The sequence below is a fragment of the Hyperoodon ampullatus genome, assembly GCF_949752795.1.
Source record: "Hyperoodon ampullatus genome assembly, chromosome: 12".
In the NCBI taxonomy this organism is placed as follows: Eukaryota; Metazoa; Chordata; class Mammalia; order Artiodactyla; family Ziphiidae; genus Hyperoodon; species Hyperoodon ampullatus.
Window position 1 is genome coordinate 87,177,690 of NC_136925.1, and position 16,514 is coordinate 87,194,203.

The 16,514-nt window shown below is 48.2% G+C and overlaps 1 protein-coding gene across 2 annotated transcripts in view; it reads right to left on the reverse strand.

Annotated features, from left to right (window-relative positions):
• The window catches only part of RPS6KA2 (ribosomal protein S6 kinase A2), a gene marked incomplete at both ends in the record, with an annotated part of 338,217 nt that extends 321,977 nt beyond the window's left edge, over positions 1-16,240 (reverse strand). For both annotated transcript variants that reach the window (XM_079716506.1, XM_079716505.1), the window contains 2 exons: positions 12,438-12,497; positions 16,178-16,240. In XM_079716506.1, coding sequence (XP_079572632.1) covers positions 12,438-12,497; positions 16,178-16,240 — 123 coding nt within the window. The remainder of the gene's footprint in view (positions 1-12,437; positions 12,498-16,177) is intronic.
• Positions 16,241-16,514: the final 274 nt, after the last annotated feature.

Here is a 16,514-nt window from a genome sequence, read left to right on the forward strand (position 1 = left end):
ACTACCATCCGACCCAGCAATCCCACTACTGGGCATATATCTGGAGAAAAACATGGTTCAAAAAGATACATGCACCCCAATGTTCATGGCAGCGCTGTTTACAATAGCAAAGACATGGAAGCAACCTAAATGTCCATCGACAGAGGAGGAGATAAAGAAGATGTTGTCTATATACAATGGAATATTACTCAGCCATGAAAAGAATGAAATAATGCCATTTGCAGCAACATGGATGGGCCCAGAGATTATCATACTAAGTGAAGTAAGTCAGACAGAGAAAGACAAATATTACATGATATCACTTATGTGGAATATAAAAAAAAGATATAAATGAACTTATTTATGAAACAGAAATAGGCCACAGACATAGAAAACAACCTTATGGTTACCAGACAGGAAAGGAGGGGAGGGATAAATTAGGAGTTTGGGATCAACATATACACACGACTATATATAAGATAGACAACCAATAAGGTTATAGCACAGGAATATAGTACTCAGTATTTTGTAATAACCTATAAGGGAAAAGGATCTGATTCAGTTTTATATATATATATATATATATATATATATATATATACACACACACACACACATATAAATTTATATATTTATATATATATATAAAACTGAATCAGCATTTATTATTTATTTATTTATTATTTATTTATTTATCATTTATTACAGCAGCAATCAGAAACTAATACAACCACCTGCCTGAGCAATCTGAGTGCTAAGTCACAGTGTTCTTTCACTTGTTTCTTTCTTCTTTTTTCCCTATAACTTGGTAATTATGTTTAAAATACCTTTCTGAACATAGGCAGAACACTCTTTGACATAAATCACAGCAAGATCCTTTTTGACCCACCTCCTGGAGAAATGGAAATAGAAACAAAAATAAACAAATGGGACTTAATGAAACTTGAAAGCTTTTGCACAAAAAGGAAACCATAAACAAGACGAAAACACAACCCTCAGAATGGGAGAAAATATTTGCAAACCAAGCAACTGACAAAGGATTAATCTCCAAAATATACAAGCAGCTCAATATCAAAAAACAAACAACCCAATCCAAAAATGGGCAGAAGACCTAAATAGACATTTCTCCAAAGAAGATATACAGATGGCCAACAAACACATGAAAGGATGCTCAACATCACTAATCATTAGAGAAGTACAAATCAAAACTACAACGAGGGCTTCCCTGGTGGCGCAGTGGTTGAGAGTCCGCCTGCCGATGCAGGGGACATGGGTTTGTGCCCCGGTCCGGGAAGATCCCACATGCCGCAGAGCGGCTGTGCCCGTGAGCCATGGCCGCTGAGCCTGTGCGTCCGGAGCCTGTGCTCCGCAACGGGAGAGGCCACAGCAGTGAGAGGCTCGCGTACCGCAAAAAAAAAAAATCTACAAACAATAAATGCCAGAGAGGATGTGGAGAAAAGGGAACCCTCTTTCACTGTTGGCGGGAATGTACACTGATACAGCCACTATGGAGAACAGTATGGAGGTTCCTTAAAAAACTAAAAATAGAACTACCATACGACCCAGCAATCCCACTACTGGGCATATACCCTGAGAAAACCATAATTCAAAAAGAGTCATGTACCAAAGTGTTCATTGCAGTTCTATTTACAATAGCCAGGACATGGAAGCAACCTAAGTGTCCATCGACAGATGAATGGATAAAGAAGATGTGGCACATATATACAATGAAATATTACTCAGCCATACAAAGAAATGAAATTGAGTTATTTGTAGTCAGGTGGATGGACCTAGAGTCTGTCATACAGAGTGAAGTAAGTCAGAAAGAGAAAAACAAATACCGTATGCTAACACATATATATGGAATCAAAAAAAAATTGGTTCTGATGAACCTAGGGGCAGGACAGGAATAAAGACGCAGACATAGAGAATGGACTTGAGGATATGGGGAGGGGGAAGGGTAAGCTGTGACGAAGTGAGAGAGTGGCATGGACATATATATGCTACTAAATATAAAATACATAGCTAGTGGGAAGCAGCCACATAGCACAGGGAGATCAGCTCGGTGGTTTGTGACCACCTAGAGGGGTGGGATAGGGAGGGTGGGAGGGAGGGAGATGCAAGAGGGAGGAGATATGGGGATATATGTATATGTATAACTGATTCACTTTGTTATAAAGCAGAAACTAACACATCATTGTAAAGCAATTATATTCCAATAGAGATGTTAAAAAAATAAATAAAATAAAGTACCTTTCTGTATCATTTATGCATTTATCACTGTATACTTTGTACCACAGTTATCACTGCTCCTACACAACAAACACCCTGAAACCAGTGGACGTGTGTCATTCATCACCGGGTCTTCTAAATTGCCTTTTACAGGGTAGATGCTGAAGAAATATTTCTTAGATAAATAAGTGGATAAATGTTTACTATTCCTGGAGTAACTTTTAAGAAAAATAAAAGAAGATGGAGTAAGGAGGAATGGGGAAATACACCATATCTGAGAGTTTAGTTACTTTACATTTATTTTCTAAATGTAAACTAAACTGTCTTACTTCTCATCTTAGAATGGAGACTTTGGAGTTTACCAGTTTAAAAACGAATGCCATCCCAGTGTAACACAAGTGTCCTTATAAGAGGGAAGCAGAAGGTCACAGTCCGAGCGAGGAAGCAGGAGTCAGAGACGAGAGAGGGTGCCTGGCTCTTGGCTCTGCAGATAGGGGAAGGGCCACCAGCCAAGAAGTGTGGGCGCCTCAGAAGTGGGAGGAGACATGGAAACGGATTCTCCCCGCAGTTCCCACAAGGAACACATGTCTGCCAGCATGTTGATTATGGCCCCATGTAAGTGACGGTGGATGTCTGCGCTCCAGAACTGTGAGATTAAAAGTCTGTGTCGTTGTTGTTTTTTTAATAAATTTTTAAATTTACTTATTTATCTTTGGCTGCGTTGGGTCTTGGTTGCTGCACGCAGGCTTTCTCTAGTTGCGGTGAGCGGGGGCTACTCTTCATTGCGGTACACGGGCTTCTCATAGAGGTGGCTTCTCTTGTTGCGGAGCACGGGCTCTAGAGCGCAGGCTCAGTAGTTGTGGCGCACGGCCTTAGTTGCTCCACGCATCTGGGATCTTCCCAGACCAGGGCTCGAATCCATGTCCCCTGCATTGGCAGGTGGATTCTTAACCACTGCGCCTCCAGGGAAGTCCCAGTTTGTGTTGTTTAAAACTAGTAATAATTAAAATAGAAAAAGACAAAAATCTACCTCCCCAGGAGATCATCAGCTGAACTACCGAATAAAATTAGTATTAGTCTTATGTTTAGCAAAATATTTGTGACATAGCAATAAAAGTAGACACTAACAACAACAACAAAAAAGTAGATGCCACAATGCCACTTGCTTGGAGAAAAAAGGATCTGGAAGCCAAGGACAGACAGTGTTCTCGCAGACGGACCCCGGCGTCTCCTCTGCCCCTAGAAGTGCCTTCTCTGAGTACCGTGCCCTTGTTCTGAGGGTCTGTCACCATTAGAATTCGGAGTGTGGTCCGAGGACCAGAAGAACCTCATCCCTGGGAAGGAAGCCAGTTAGAAATGCAGACTCTCAGGCCCACCGAGGCCCACTGATGCAGACGTGCAGTTTTGTCAGCATCTGCAGGGGGTTCTCGAGCTCGGCAAACAGGACCCGATGCCCGCGGAGGGTCCACACCTCCGGGGAGCTGGATGGCTTCCTCCCTCTCATCCCGCCTCTCAGCCTGGGCACAGCTGACCCTCTGTGGGGCAGCCCAGGCCCGAAAACCACAGGAAGCTTGCCTGGCACAGCCTGTGCCAGGGCTGGGCAAATGGTGGTGGTGGGTCGCTTCCAAAGTGCCACCAAAAGCCAATAGTAACGCAAAGGGACCGGACTTCACCTCCTCATCAGTTTCATCGGCAGCGCTCCGGACACGGAACCGCAAACGTGTTCTAATTTCTGCAGTGGCCACTGGGAGGCAGGGGTCTCAGGTCAGGACTAGCAGCCACCAAGGGCGGAAGACGAGCGAGTCAGGTGTCAGGAAAGCTGCAGAAGAAACAGCCTTTCAAAGTTACAGGAAGAAAGATGACGGGACAAGAACCTAACTGCAGAGCAAGAAAACAGAAATGGAAAGGTGTAAGGCTGCAGCTCTTACAGCGGTGTAAGAGGACAATGCGGGGACTGTATCTGGGCCCCCAGAGATGCACGGTGGCCAGGTTAGAAAGGGACCTGCTTGTCGGGCTCCCTCGCTGAGAAAAGGCGAGAGGGTGTCCACGGCACAGTGACAGGACCTGTGTCGTGTTCCTCCCTTTCACTGGTGTCAGTGTGACACCAGCCGACTACCCTCTAAATGGGACAAGGACTGGCCAGGGTAAGCGTCGTGCAGGTAGAGGACAGGGGTCTGATGCAAAACCACCACAAAGTATTCTCTGGTCTCAAACTGGGCGCCCCCAGCACTGGGAGTTCGGGGTGGCCCAAGTCTCAGGTGCTCGCCTGTGCTCTGGTGCCCTTGGGCGAGCCTCAGAAGTGACCCAGACTCTGCTGAATGAAAGCGTGTGCCAGGCAGAGCGCAGCAGATGGGACTAGGCACACAGCCCGGCGGGGGCGGGAGAGTCAGAGAGGGCCACAGAAATCCAGTCCGTGGACATTCTTGGGTTTAGTTCACGCCCAGAAAAGCAGGGTCTCTGGCCAAGACTTTTGAGACCTGGACCCAACAAAACTGAGTGTCCCAAGTGTCATATTTGTTATGGGTTGAACTCTGTCCCCAAAAGATCTGTCAAAGCCCTAAGCCCCAGCACCTCAGAACGTGCCCTCATTTGGAAACAGGGTCTCTGCAGATATAATCAGTTAGGAGAAAAGTCACCAGGGTGGGCCCCACTCTGATACAACTGGTGTCCTCATCAGAAGACGGCCAGGTGAAGACCACACAGGGAGAGACTACGGGAAGATAGAGGCAGAGACCCGTGATGTGTCCACACGTCAAGGAGCCCCAAGGACCGCGGCAACCACAGAGGCCTGGGGCAGAGGCCTGGGGCGAATTCGCCCTCACAGCCTCAGAAGGAACCAACCTGCTGACACCTTGATCTGACCTCCAGCCTCCAGAACAGCAAGGGAATGGATTGCTGTTGTCTAAGCCGCCCCGTCCATGGAATTTCCTTCTGCAGCCCAGGTAAAGATCCAGTATCGCAGCCAGAAGAGGCCGAGCAGCAACAGGGCGACACCTCGGGACCCTGCATCCCAACGCCACCGCCCCTCGCGGGACCCTGCGGCAGCCTCCTAAGCAGTCTCCCTGCCTTCACTGTTTCCCCAGGAACTCCCTGCTTCCTCACCCAAAAACCAGAGTGACTGTGCTTTAAGAAAATATACGCGATCACACCATTTTCCTGCCCAGGAGTCGCCAGTGGCTTCCCAGAAAAATCAGAAGAAAATCCGAAGACCTGCGGGGTCTCCGCATCCCTTCCTTCACAGGGCCTTCCTCTCTTCCCTCAGCTCCTGCCAGCCGGGGCCTGCTGCAGGCAGGGGCTGCTCCATCCCCACTCCCCCCACCCCCCCCCACCCCGCCACCAGCTGCCCTTCGGTTCCGTCTGCCTTGAACCATCTTCCCCCAGGTTTGGGGGATTGGTCTCTTCCATCGTTTAAGTCCCAACCTAAACTCCACCTGCTGGGTGAGGCCTTCCCTAACCACTGCTCTGCTAATACGGGCCCCAGCCCAAATCCCTCTCGGTTTCCCTGCTTTCTCCCTCCACAGCCCTCACTGCGACACGGAATGATCTTATTCGTTAGTTGTTTACGTGCAAGAACGCTAAGATGTAAGGTGCGTGCTGCAGAGACTCTAGCTGGCCTCATTTATCTGAATCACTGAGTCGCAGGAGCCTGGCACAGTGCCAGGCGCGGCACCATCACTCAGTAGACATTTGCTGAAAGAATTAAGAAGAGGGAGGCAGGGAGGACGGGGGCGGGGGAGGGAGAACTGGCTGGAGCCAGATGTACAGCCGTGGGCCGTGACGCCCAAGGCAACCTGCCACACCCACCGGGATACACCTGAGACCGTCCATCGTTCAAGGAAGGGTGCTACAAATCACCCTCTTGTTGTATTTCTCCTATTATTTTAAAAACAGGCACTTATGTGTCTGAATCCTCAAATCGGGACTTGGAATCCTTCTTTTGTCTTCTCCGTATATGTTACAGGCGGTTGCTCCGTTCATTCTACCTGAGACAGAAGGTAGACTTAGGGATGGAGGAGCCGGGACCCCCGGTGGTGACCCCAAAGGTGCCCGGAGGAGGGAGCAGTCAGGGAGGCGCGTGCTGCAGTGAGTCGGGCACTCGCTCAATGTGCACCTGGCACCGTGGGCTGTTTTGGTGCCACATCTCAGAAAAAAGCGTTTGAATGATTCCCTGGAGGTTTTTATGACTCACATAAATTGCAAAGTCCGTGTCTCCACACCCAGCTCCCAGCTGCATCTGTGTTACAAGAGCACGGGTTTTGGGGGGTTGCTTTACTTCTTATTACTTCAAAGTATCTGAAGGATAAGAAACTACACAGTTTTCTATTTCATACTTTGAATCTTACCCACACATGTACATCATTATCATGCAGGAAAATCCTCTCCCTCCCTCCCTCTCTCTCTCTCTCTCTCTCTCTCTCTCTCTCTCTCTCTCTCTATATATATATATATATATATATATATATATATATATCCTCTCTTACCATAATTATTCAAATGATCCATTTGATATTAATAAAGTATAAGAAACTTTCGTGATTCTAGTAAGTCAATAATGTATCTCACCCATGACAAAGACACTGGCCAAAAAAGTAGGGGTGGGGTGTGTAATCTTTCAACAGCACCTCCAGCTCAAGCTCCCCTGTGTTTTTCATACACATAAAAAAGATCAAGTTTTCTATTTTCCCAATTTGAAGGAAGAAGGAGAGAGAATTTTGAAAAGAGAAAAGGGGAGAGAAGCAGAGTGACGCTGCAGGGTCGGTGGGCTCCACGCGGCCACTGGAAACAGATGGCGCTACAGCAACGCTGCTTCTGAGCCCCCGGGGACATGGGGCAGGGTCCCTGAGGCATCTGTAATGTTGTTTTAAACCCAGGGGAGAGGACAGAGCATAGCCTTTGACCCCAGGCCCTGATTCCATCAGCCAACAATCTACCACCTAATATCAGGTATCTTGGGGGCAATCAGTGATTTTAGGAAGAGAAAATAAGTCAGTAGAAAAAGCTTTGCTTTGAAGTCCCCTTTTCGTTGGTTCTCTGCTATAATTAGCAAATTACATCATTTTTGATGCCTCAATTTCACCACCTGAAAAATAGAGAAAGTAACAGACCTCCCTTCCAGGTCCCCGAGTCTGGGAAGATGGAAGAGGATATAAATCAGATACATTAAAAGCACGGTTCTTACAAAGCATCTCTGCAGGCAGAGGTGCATGGTCATTCCTATGGGGGTTCAAACACAGGAGGCCCTAAAAGACACCCAAACTTGATCCCAGGGCTTCCTCCAAGCCACTGTTATGCATTAGATTGCAGGGAAAGGGCAGCTTTGCCTAGCGGTTTTGCTTCATGATTTGGCAACCATCTCAACACAGGAGGTTACTCTTGGCCGTGACAGGGTGGGCACCTTTTCCCAGCGAGACCACCCGTGAAGTCACTGTGCTGGCAGGGAAAGCCCCGCCTCCCAGGGCTGTCAGGAAGACGCAGGCCGCTGGCTTGTTCACACGGGCGACAGCTGGTACCCAGTAAGATGTGAACAATTCGCTCTGCTCGCCCAAAGATGGGGCGGCAGCAGACAGCGTCCCACACAGGTGCCCAGGGTTCTAGAGAATGTTCCTGTTAGCATGGAGTAGTCCTTTTCTTCTCAGAGAGAAAGCACTCTGAAACGTGCTCCTGCTGACTTGGCTACAGAAGCAGAAAGACAAGGATCGCAGAAACCGAAAATAGCTGCAAGCCGGCTTCCTGCTTCCAACAGTGGTTACGGCGGACACCTAAGAGATGATGTGATAACCGAAAGGACCGATGTCTCCTGATGATACAGCCAGACTTCGTGGCTCATGTTGATTCTTGCAAATAACAACCACTGACACATCAAATACACTGTACCAATTTTCAGCCCCCAATCGTGCCTCTTCCTTCATGTCTGCCCCAGTAAGTGCTAACGTTTGGTGAAGCCAATGTTACGGTTACGGTCATGCAGGGCATTTAAACGCCCATGGGAATTCCAGTGGCTTAGTCACATTAGCCTTCTTCCAAAATGCACTGTGTTGACATTGCTCTTTTCTAGACTTTCCGTAAGGATTACGGGGATCCCTGCCTTTTGCTGGGCAGAAAACAACACGGAACACAAATGTAGACAGTGACATAGTCGACGTGCCTTTGCCGACTCCAGGCCCCAGAGACAGGTGGATGCTGTGAAGGCAGACTGCCGGCAGGTAATAAGCAGGCTGGGAAGATCATCCATCCATCTCTTTTCAAACTCCCAACCATCTTCTTAAGTTGTAATTGCACTGCTTATAACTGCTTTATTCGTTCTGAGGTTTCATTACTCTTCTTGTCTCATTTCTATGCAATCCAGTTTGGATTGTTTTTTTCCGTCTTTCTTTTTTTTAAGGAGCAATGAAACTGTCTAGATTCCTGGGGCAGGACAGGTAAGAGGCAATCTGTTGGCATTTGCAGGTGACCTGGGTGCAGGCGGCTCAGTCCTGACCTGGGCGAGAACCTGCTGTTACCATGACTTAGGCCAAAGGGCTTTGAAGACACCCTTGGGTTATTCTCTCCGTCAAGCTTAAAGGGCTCCCCCAAATCTTGTCCCTGTCCTGCGCCTCGCCCCTCTTCCCCAGCAGAGAACTGCGGATGTCCAAGCTGCAGCTGCTCCGAAGTCAGGTGGCTGGCCATTGAAGGAGGTCATGCTGACAGATGCTTGGGAGTCATGGTACACCTGCCCGAGGAACTGCCCACTCGTCCCCTGACACCTGAGAAGAGGGTAGGGGCCAGGCAGCTGGCACTCCATCTTCAAGCATCCTCACTCGGCCGAGAGCTGCATCTGCCTTCCTCTTCCACACCCCTCGGGGGCAGGTCTCTGTGACAACAGCGCTCTCCTGCCAACCGATGCTGACAGCAGGACTGCCACCCCACCCCCGCTCTGTTCTGCCTCCGAGATGCCAGAATTTCTGCTATGAAAACCAAGGGTAGAATTTTAGGAGGAGAGGGAAACACCCCAGGAGTCACAAGGAAATAAGGTGAAACCATGATAATGTTGCAAACAGCTTCTCTGGACCTGGTCTCTAAGGTTGACCAGATAAGAAAATGGTCTTTATTAATAAACAGACTCCTGAAATCTAAGCACTTTAGAAAATACATGCAACAAGTTCTAATGTTTTCCACAGGTTGTTCTGTGAAATTAGAAACTCGCCTAAAAATCCCCCATGTGTCTGAAATACCTGGAGACGGAAGGCTGAAGGATGGAGCAAGGATGCAGGAGCTGTTGCTGACCGGCACTAAGGCTCAGCACCTCCACCTCTGCAACGGGGAAACAGCCCGGAGCCACGGGCCGCCGCTCGCCTGGACTTGCCCTCCCCTTTCCACACAGCACCCCTCCCCCACCTTCAAGATCAACCATGGGGCTCTTGTGCACAGGGTTGGGAGGCTGCGGTCACCCCTGGACTAACCTTCCAGAGGCTCCCACTCTGCACCGCAGTGTCCCAGCCCACCGAGGCATGTGCCTCTGCGTTAAACTTTTAACTCTGTTCGGTGTCCTAATTTCCCAGCATGTCCACTGGCTTTGCTACGCACCACCTGCCAAAAGGAGCCGGGAAACAGGACCACAAAACCCCACAGAGCAGGTGCCTCAGACTTGTTCCCTCTGCCTGGCCCCTTCCAGGAACCCCTCAAACAAGCAGCTGAGGGAACATTTCCTAATGGGATCTGCTGAGGCTCTTTGTTTTGTTTTGTTTTCCAGAGTATGAAGGGTGACGGTCTCTGATGGGTCAAGTGAAATCATGCTGAGTCACCCCCTGTGAATTCATAACACAAATCCCTACACGACACGGACTCTCCGAGAGAGGACGCCTTTCCCTCCGCAGAGCTGAGGAAAAGGTAACTGGCAGGGAACACGCAGCTTCTGACCCCGACTCCTGTCTTATTTTCAATCTTCAGTCTTGAACTTCACCAGAGCTCTTTTTTCAGAGGTTGGACCGAGCTGCGGCATGAGATACAAGTGGACAAGAGTCACACGTGGAGATACTTACGCATAAACTATCCCAAATGTGTCCTATACTTTACATATATATACGTATTAATATACACACACACGTGTCCCTGAAGAACATGCCACATGCAAGAAGCCGTATCAGGTAAAGGTGCCACAAGGCTGGAGTCATCACAGTCACTCCTGCTCATCTGTTCATACTTCCACACCGAGCACGAGGCTTTACCCACAGGCTACCAATAAATATCCCTGATTGACTGAATAAATGAACACACTGTTGCTGAGGTGAATGATATTTTTTCTTAAACAAGACTTTTTAGTCATTGTACACGTTCAGATCGGCAAAAGGTGCGAAGCCTTTCACGCCCAGTTCAGTTGCCATCTGATTTCACTGATCTGAGCCACAAATCCTTCAGTTATAGATGCCTTGCAGAGCGCCACTCTGAAGGCTAAGGGGGACGTACAGGGGAAATCTGGCCCCAGTAAAAATTAGACAACCACTCAGAACCCCCAGGTGACATTCACTCGCTGCTGGGCTGAAACCTGCAGCAGAGTTTTCAGCATCATCTGTCAGAAGCAGCCGCCAACAGCTGGACACCCCGTGCCTTTCAGTTTTCCCACAAACGCTACGAATGCACCTACACATCAATGCTGTGGCCTGTAAAATACTCCTAAGATACTCTGCATTCGTTAAGAGCCAAAGACATACGGATAGTCTGTCATCCGGACCAGGTGACATGGGGAAACTGTAATCACTGCCTCTATCTCCTGTTCTGTTGCCAAAAATAACTTCAAGGGGCTTCCCTGGTGGCGCAGTGGTTGAGAGTCTGCCTGCCGATGCAGGGGACACGGGTTCGTGCCCCGGTCCGGGAAGATCTCACATGCTGCGGAGCGGCTGGGCCCGTGAGCCATGGCCGCTGAGCCTGCGCGTCCGGAGCCTGTGCTCCACAACGGGAGAGGCCGCAGCAGTGAGAGGCCCGCGTACCGCAAAAAACAAACAAACAAACAAAAGTTCTCTTCACGAACGCAGGAAGATGACTGCAAAGCCAGGAGCGCAGCTGGGCTCCACGCTCCCAGATCAGTGACAAAAGCACAGAAGGAAAGCAGGCAGCTAAGGATGAGGCAGCTTCTTGCATTTCTTCTTTATTTAACCCACATAATATGTCATGTGATCATAAGATCCAGGGGCACTGGGCTTAAAACGTGCGTGGTGTGGACGCGTCTGGATGGAAGTGACACGCTTTTTCAGCATCCCAGCAGACCGTTCGCAAAGCCAGCAGTGTCCACGGATCTGCCCCTCCCAGCCCACCAGACCTCCCTCGCCAGCCATTTTTAAAAGGCCACAGAGTTGCAAAACTTTACAACTGTTATGGTTCCGAGTGGCACGGGGCTGAGCAGCCTGGGTGGCTGAGGCCTCCGTTTAATTGCCTTGTCGACTTTCCACGGCTCCAGCTGCTGAGGGAGCTTCTTTACGAGGGGTAGAAATACGTCTGCTTAAACAGGGTTCCTTTGCTACAGCGTCACTCTGCTTTGGATGTAGCTCTTGGATGTCCTAGGTGCCCTCTGAGAGTGCTTGTCGGCCACGTTTCCCCCACGACGCCGATGCCGCCTGGACCTTCCCCTCAGCGAGAGCCCGGCAGGCCCCTGCCGCCAGGGCGGGAAGTGGAGGACCAGGCGGTCGGCGATGCCAAAGCGCTTTGTTCCCTCCCACGTCCACCGCAGGACACCCCCCTCCCGGCAACACCCATCGCTCCTTTTCCAGACCCGCTCGGCCCTCCGCTGGCGCACGCCTCTCCTCCTGCCACCGCTGCAGGGGCTGCTTCCTGGCAAAGGGAGCGCACCTCCGCCTGGGGCTCCGACTCTATGTCACCAGACATTCTAAGAGGCTACATTACCTAACCTCCGGCAGGTAAAACGACTCATCACTTCTCTATGCCCGACTGGCTACTCTCCATGCTTGGCTTAATTGACAGTGACCTGCCTTTCCCCTTTGACAAGTTCACACCGGAAGACTCTGAATCTTACCTTGCTTGGTAATTTTTCCTCCTATGTTTTAAGTATCCCTCTTGAGGGAAACTGTTGACTATAACATGCATGCAACCTATCCGTGTGCACGCGTGTTTGTGCGTATGTATGTATATATACACATATTGCACTCACATAACCACTCGGGGGCTATTAATTTCAATCTTCCATTCCCTCCCTCTACCCCACTTCCTCCCCCAAATCATAATATATATATAGTTACTTCTTCCACAGCGTCTGCTACGGTGGGCTCTGGGTCCAGGTTCAGATCCTCCTCGGTGGCCTGATAACAAAAGATACACATTAAATGCGGTTAGCATGCCTACATTCTTGTAAATAGCATCACACAGGTAATAAATGCAAAGGACCAACCAGGTACTCAGTATTAGGATAGTAGGACATGGAATGGCATCAAGGTCCCTTTCCACCAGAATTTATTTGAAACCCTATGATGCTTCATGCCAGAGACAGATCCTTTATATAACAGGAGGCAAATAAGGCAGTGAGTGTTTATATCCATGATTACAAATTACTAGATCAGCCAAATGTGTGTGGCTTATACCACAATTGCAAGGAGAAGCAGGTGGTTTACATAAAGCCCTGACCAGCAAGGTGACGGCGGGGTGTAGATTTACATGACCCTGAAAGACTCGAGCTGTCAGGACAGGAACAGGTTACAGGGGAGTTGTTTGAGTGGAACAAATTCAAAATCTCAGGCCAAAGCTCAGAGAATGAATTAAACCAGAGAGAGTCAAGTCTCCGGCTCATAAAAACATAAAGCGTTGTGTCTCTGCACGAGGTAAGGCTTGAACAGGAGGGTCTGGGTCTGAGCTGTGCTTCCCACTTAATGACTTTAGGCAATATTGCTTACCCCACACCTCACTTTCCCCATATATAATATCAGGACCATAAGAATATCTACCGCCTAGAGACACGGACAGGATTCAGGGAAATAAGACCTCACAGCACTCAGCACTGGCTCTGCTGAGCGAGCAGTGGACGCTCAGAGTCGGATGTTGTCATCACCTCTCCTAGTTTCATTTCTAGCCCAGGAGCCGTGAGACAATCGTCACTGTACAAGCTACACTGTGAACTTCAGGGAGTCCTGTTTGAGCTGCACAGTTCAAAAACGGGGCTTCTCCTTTCTCTAATGCGTGATGACATCCCCGAAGGAGAAATCACACTCACTCCTCGAAAGGAACACAAACAAAACGGGCCGGCCGACCCTTGTGGGCTGGTTCCCGCACTGCCTTCCTCATGACACCTCCGGTGTCCTCACCTCTCCCCAGAGCACGCCCTGGGTGCTGTGCCCCCAGTGAAGGCAGTGACTGAAAAGTCCTGCTTTGGAGACATGCATTTAACTCGCTGAAACACCATTCACACAACACTGCATGCTTCTTTTTGATGCCAGCTCCTTCCGGGATTTTATGGAGGTCCCAGTTTTTAATTAGCATACGTTTCCTTCTCAACATGCCTCCTTCGTGGGTAAAATACGCCTTCCAAAATACCTCAAAACAATTCATAAACCATAAATGCTTTTCCTAGACAATGAAATGAATTTCCCCTGGTCTGTGTGCTGAAGCAGAAATGATTTTTATAAGGAAACAGTCCACTGACCCTCAAATCCAACCTAGTTCAGTTCCCTCTCACTGCAGATGAGAAAAGAAATTAGAGGGGAAGCAACTCATAAAGGCAGGAAAAACCTAGAATCCAAGAGCGTTGATTGCTACCCCTGGAAAACCAATAATCGGTCATGTTAAATGCGTGTGAAAGCAAATAATGTAAGCACTAACATCACGCAGCAGATTTTCTCATAAAAAGCACGCATGCTTTTTATGCGGGATTTTATGACATTTAACTTGGAGTTCAGAGGCCAAATGTACTCCATCTAGTTTTGCCCAATTTCCTGATACGTGAGCTACTTTAACATCACACAACATAAAACATGGGCAAAACTGGAAAATAAAATCAGCCTCTGAGCTCCAAAATAGAGAGATTTCATATTTTCCTGAGAACTTGAAATATCTCAGGGTTAATAGTTCAGGTTTAATCTCTCTGTAGAAAGAACTCTAATTTCTGGGTTCCAAATAAACAGGGATTAAATGCTCTATCTTAACGCACTGCATAGGATATACTACCCTAAAGCATTTACCCAGGAAGCCTGAAGAAAATTTCTTTTGCTCCAGGACCATTTAATTTATGGAATTTTTATTATTTGTTTTTGCATACACATCAACCTCAAAAACTTATAAATCTGCCCTCTCAATGGGGTGGCAAGGCAGTGCAGTCTCTCAGCCAGCTCTGCTTCAGATTCTTCCCATTTGCAAGGTCTTTCTAGGATCATGATATCATTTTTTAATGATGTGAGTATATTTATTGCTGGTCCACTTTCAATCATTTTGGAAGTATTTAAAGCGCACGCTACTCCTCAGAGCTTGGGTGAGCGGCCAAGACGTAGAGTCCAGAGTGCCAGGAGACATTCTCCAAGCCTCCTTCATTCCTCGCTCCCGTCCTTTTTTCTAAGCCCAGGGCCAAATCCTCCCCCGTACAGAAGGGCTTCCTTCACGGGGCCTGGCTGTTGAGGGGCTGACAGCTGGGCCTCTACCACCACCAGCAAGTTCAGATAACCAGGGGGGTTCGGAAAGCCTCAGAAAATAAGAGTGGGACTTCTGGCCCATTACTAATTCAACTCTTTAAAAACCCAATCTTTCTCCAAAGAAAAAAATAAACGTGACTTGGCAACCTTTGTGAGAGGCTCTTTCTCAGGCAGTGCCGTCACCACCAGGAATAACATCGTGTGCAGAGAGGAATCAATAGCCCTGGAGAGCCGTGCTGTCATCTCCCTGCACTTAGGTGCTTCTCAGCAGCAAAGCGTCTGTGTTGTTCCATCTAAAAACCAAGCTTAATGTCTGTGCTATGCCTGACAATCTCCTTTGACCAAAGTATACATTCCCAGCATGAATAAGTTAGTCGGGCTTCCGACAAAGTATTAAATATAAAATATTAACTAACTTCTCTTCTAAAACAGAATCCTCCTCTTTAAAATTCTGTCAATGTCTCAGTATATAGTACGTCTATATAAAAATAAGTAACATTTAAAATAGTAAGATTGAGCTTATAATGCCGGATACAGGAGATAAGGCAAAAGTTAAAGGCTGGATTTTGCAAAGAGGTAGTCAGTTATTAAAATCTGCCATGTATAAATGCGATTTGAGTTGCTATAAACACAGCACAGGCATATCAATTTAATAGGTTTAATAACTTCGGGGAACTTTCTCTTCTAGGAAAAATATACGTTGATTGTTTCTGACTCAAATTAAACAAATCAAAATCCATGCAAGGAGAGCTCCGTGTCCCTGGGGAGAGTATAGTTAAGCGGTGTCAGACATGCTCCCCACAGGCCAGCCAGCCCTGACACATCCATTTCATTATCTTTTCATCTTCAATCGCTCCCCTTTATTCAAACATACACCCTATTAAGGCTGCATAATCTGTACGCCTGGTTTCTTAAACAAGAATTCATCATTGGTTTTCCCTTTTGGTTTTATCCTGCACTGCAGCAATTGGGGAGGTCTTCATTTAAAGCCACTTGTTGAAGGAAATCACACTGATGCAGATTAGTTTGGAAGCATGTGCCTCCTTTAAGGCAAACACAGACTCTAAGAAGCACCCTGAAGTTTGGCTTAAGAGCAACCATTTTTTTTTCTTCAATTCACTCATTTTCATTCATATTGTTACACCACACACGACGCCTCGCGTGGGTACGTGTACACACAGATATGTACTGTTCATATGTGTGTACACACATACACATCTATGCTCGTTAAAAATCCCAGACTCGGTCACGTAATAGCCACTCAATAAACATGAATTCATTACGGTAAACAGACCGTCCGCCGGCCGCAGAGTCAGGGTTTTTCAGGATACTGTGGAAAAGGACACTCTTTTCTCGCCCTTACTCACCTCTATTTCCATGGGTTCCACCTCTATCTTTTTCCATAGCTCCAGCAACTGTGCAATCGGCATCTTTGAAAACTTTCCCTCTGATCAAGTATTGAGAGTGAGGAAGAAGATAACCAGAGGCCCCAAACAGCACAGAGATGGCCAGACAGGGCGTCCGAGCCCGCGGCAGAGGCCGGCGCTGCTGGCAGGAAGCGGGCTGCTGAGGGTGAAGTCAGGCCGGGACGACCGCGGGCGCCGGCGGGGCCCTGGGGTCCTGGGTGTGCGACGGGGGCCGCGGGGCTTCAACACGGCTGCTCGGCTGGCGCGTCCTCCCCGCCCCACGCCGCCCCTGGGGCTG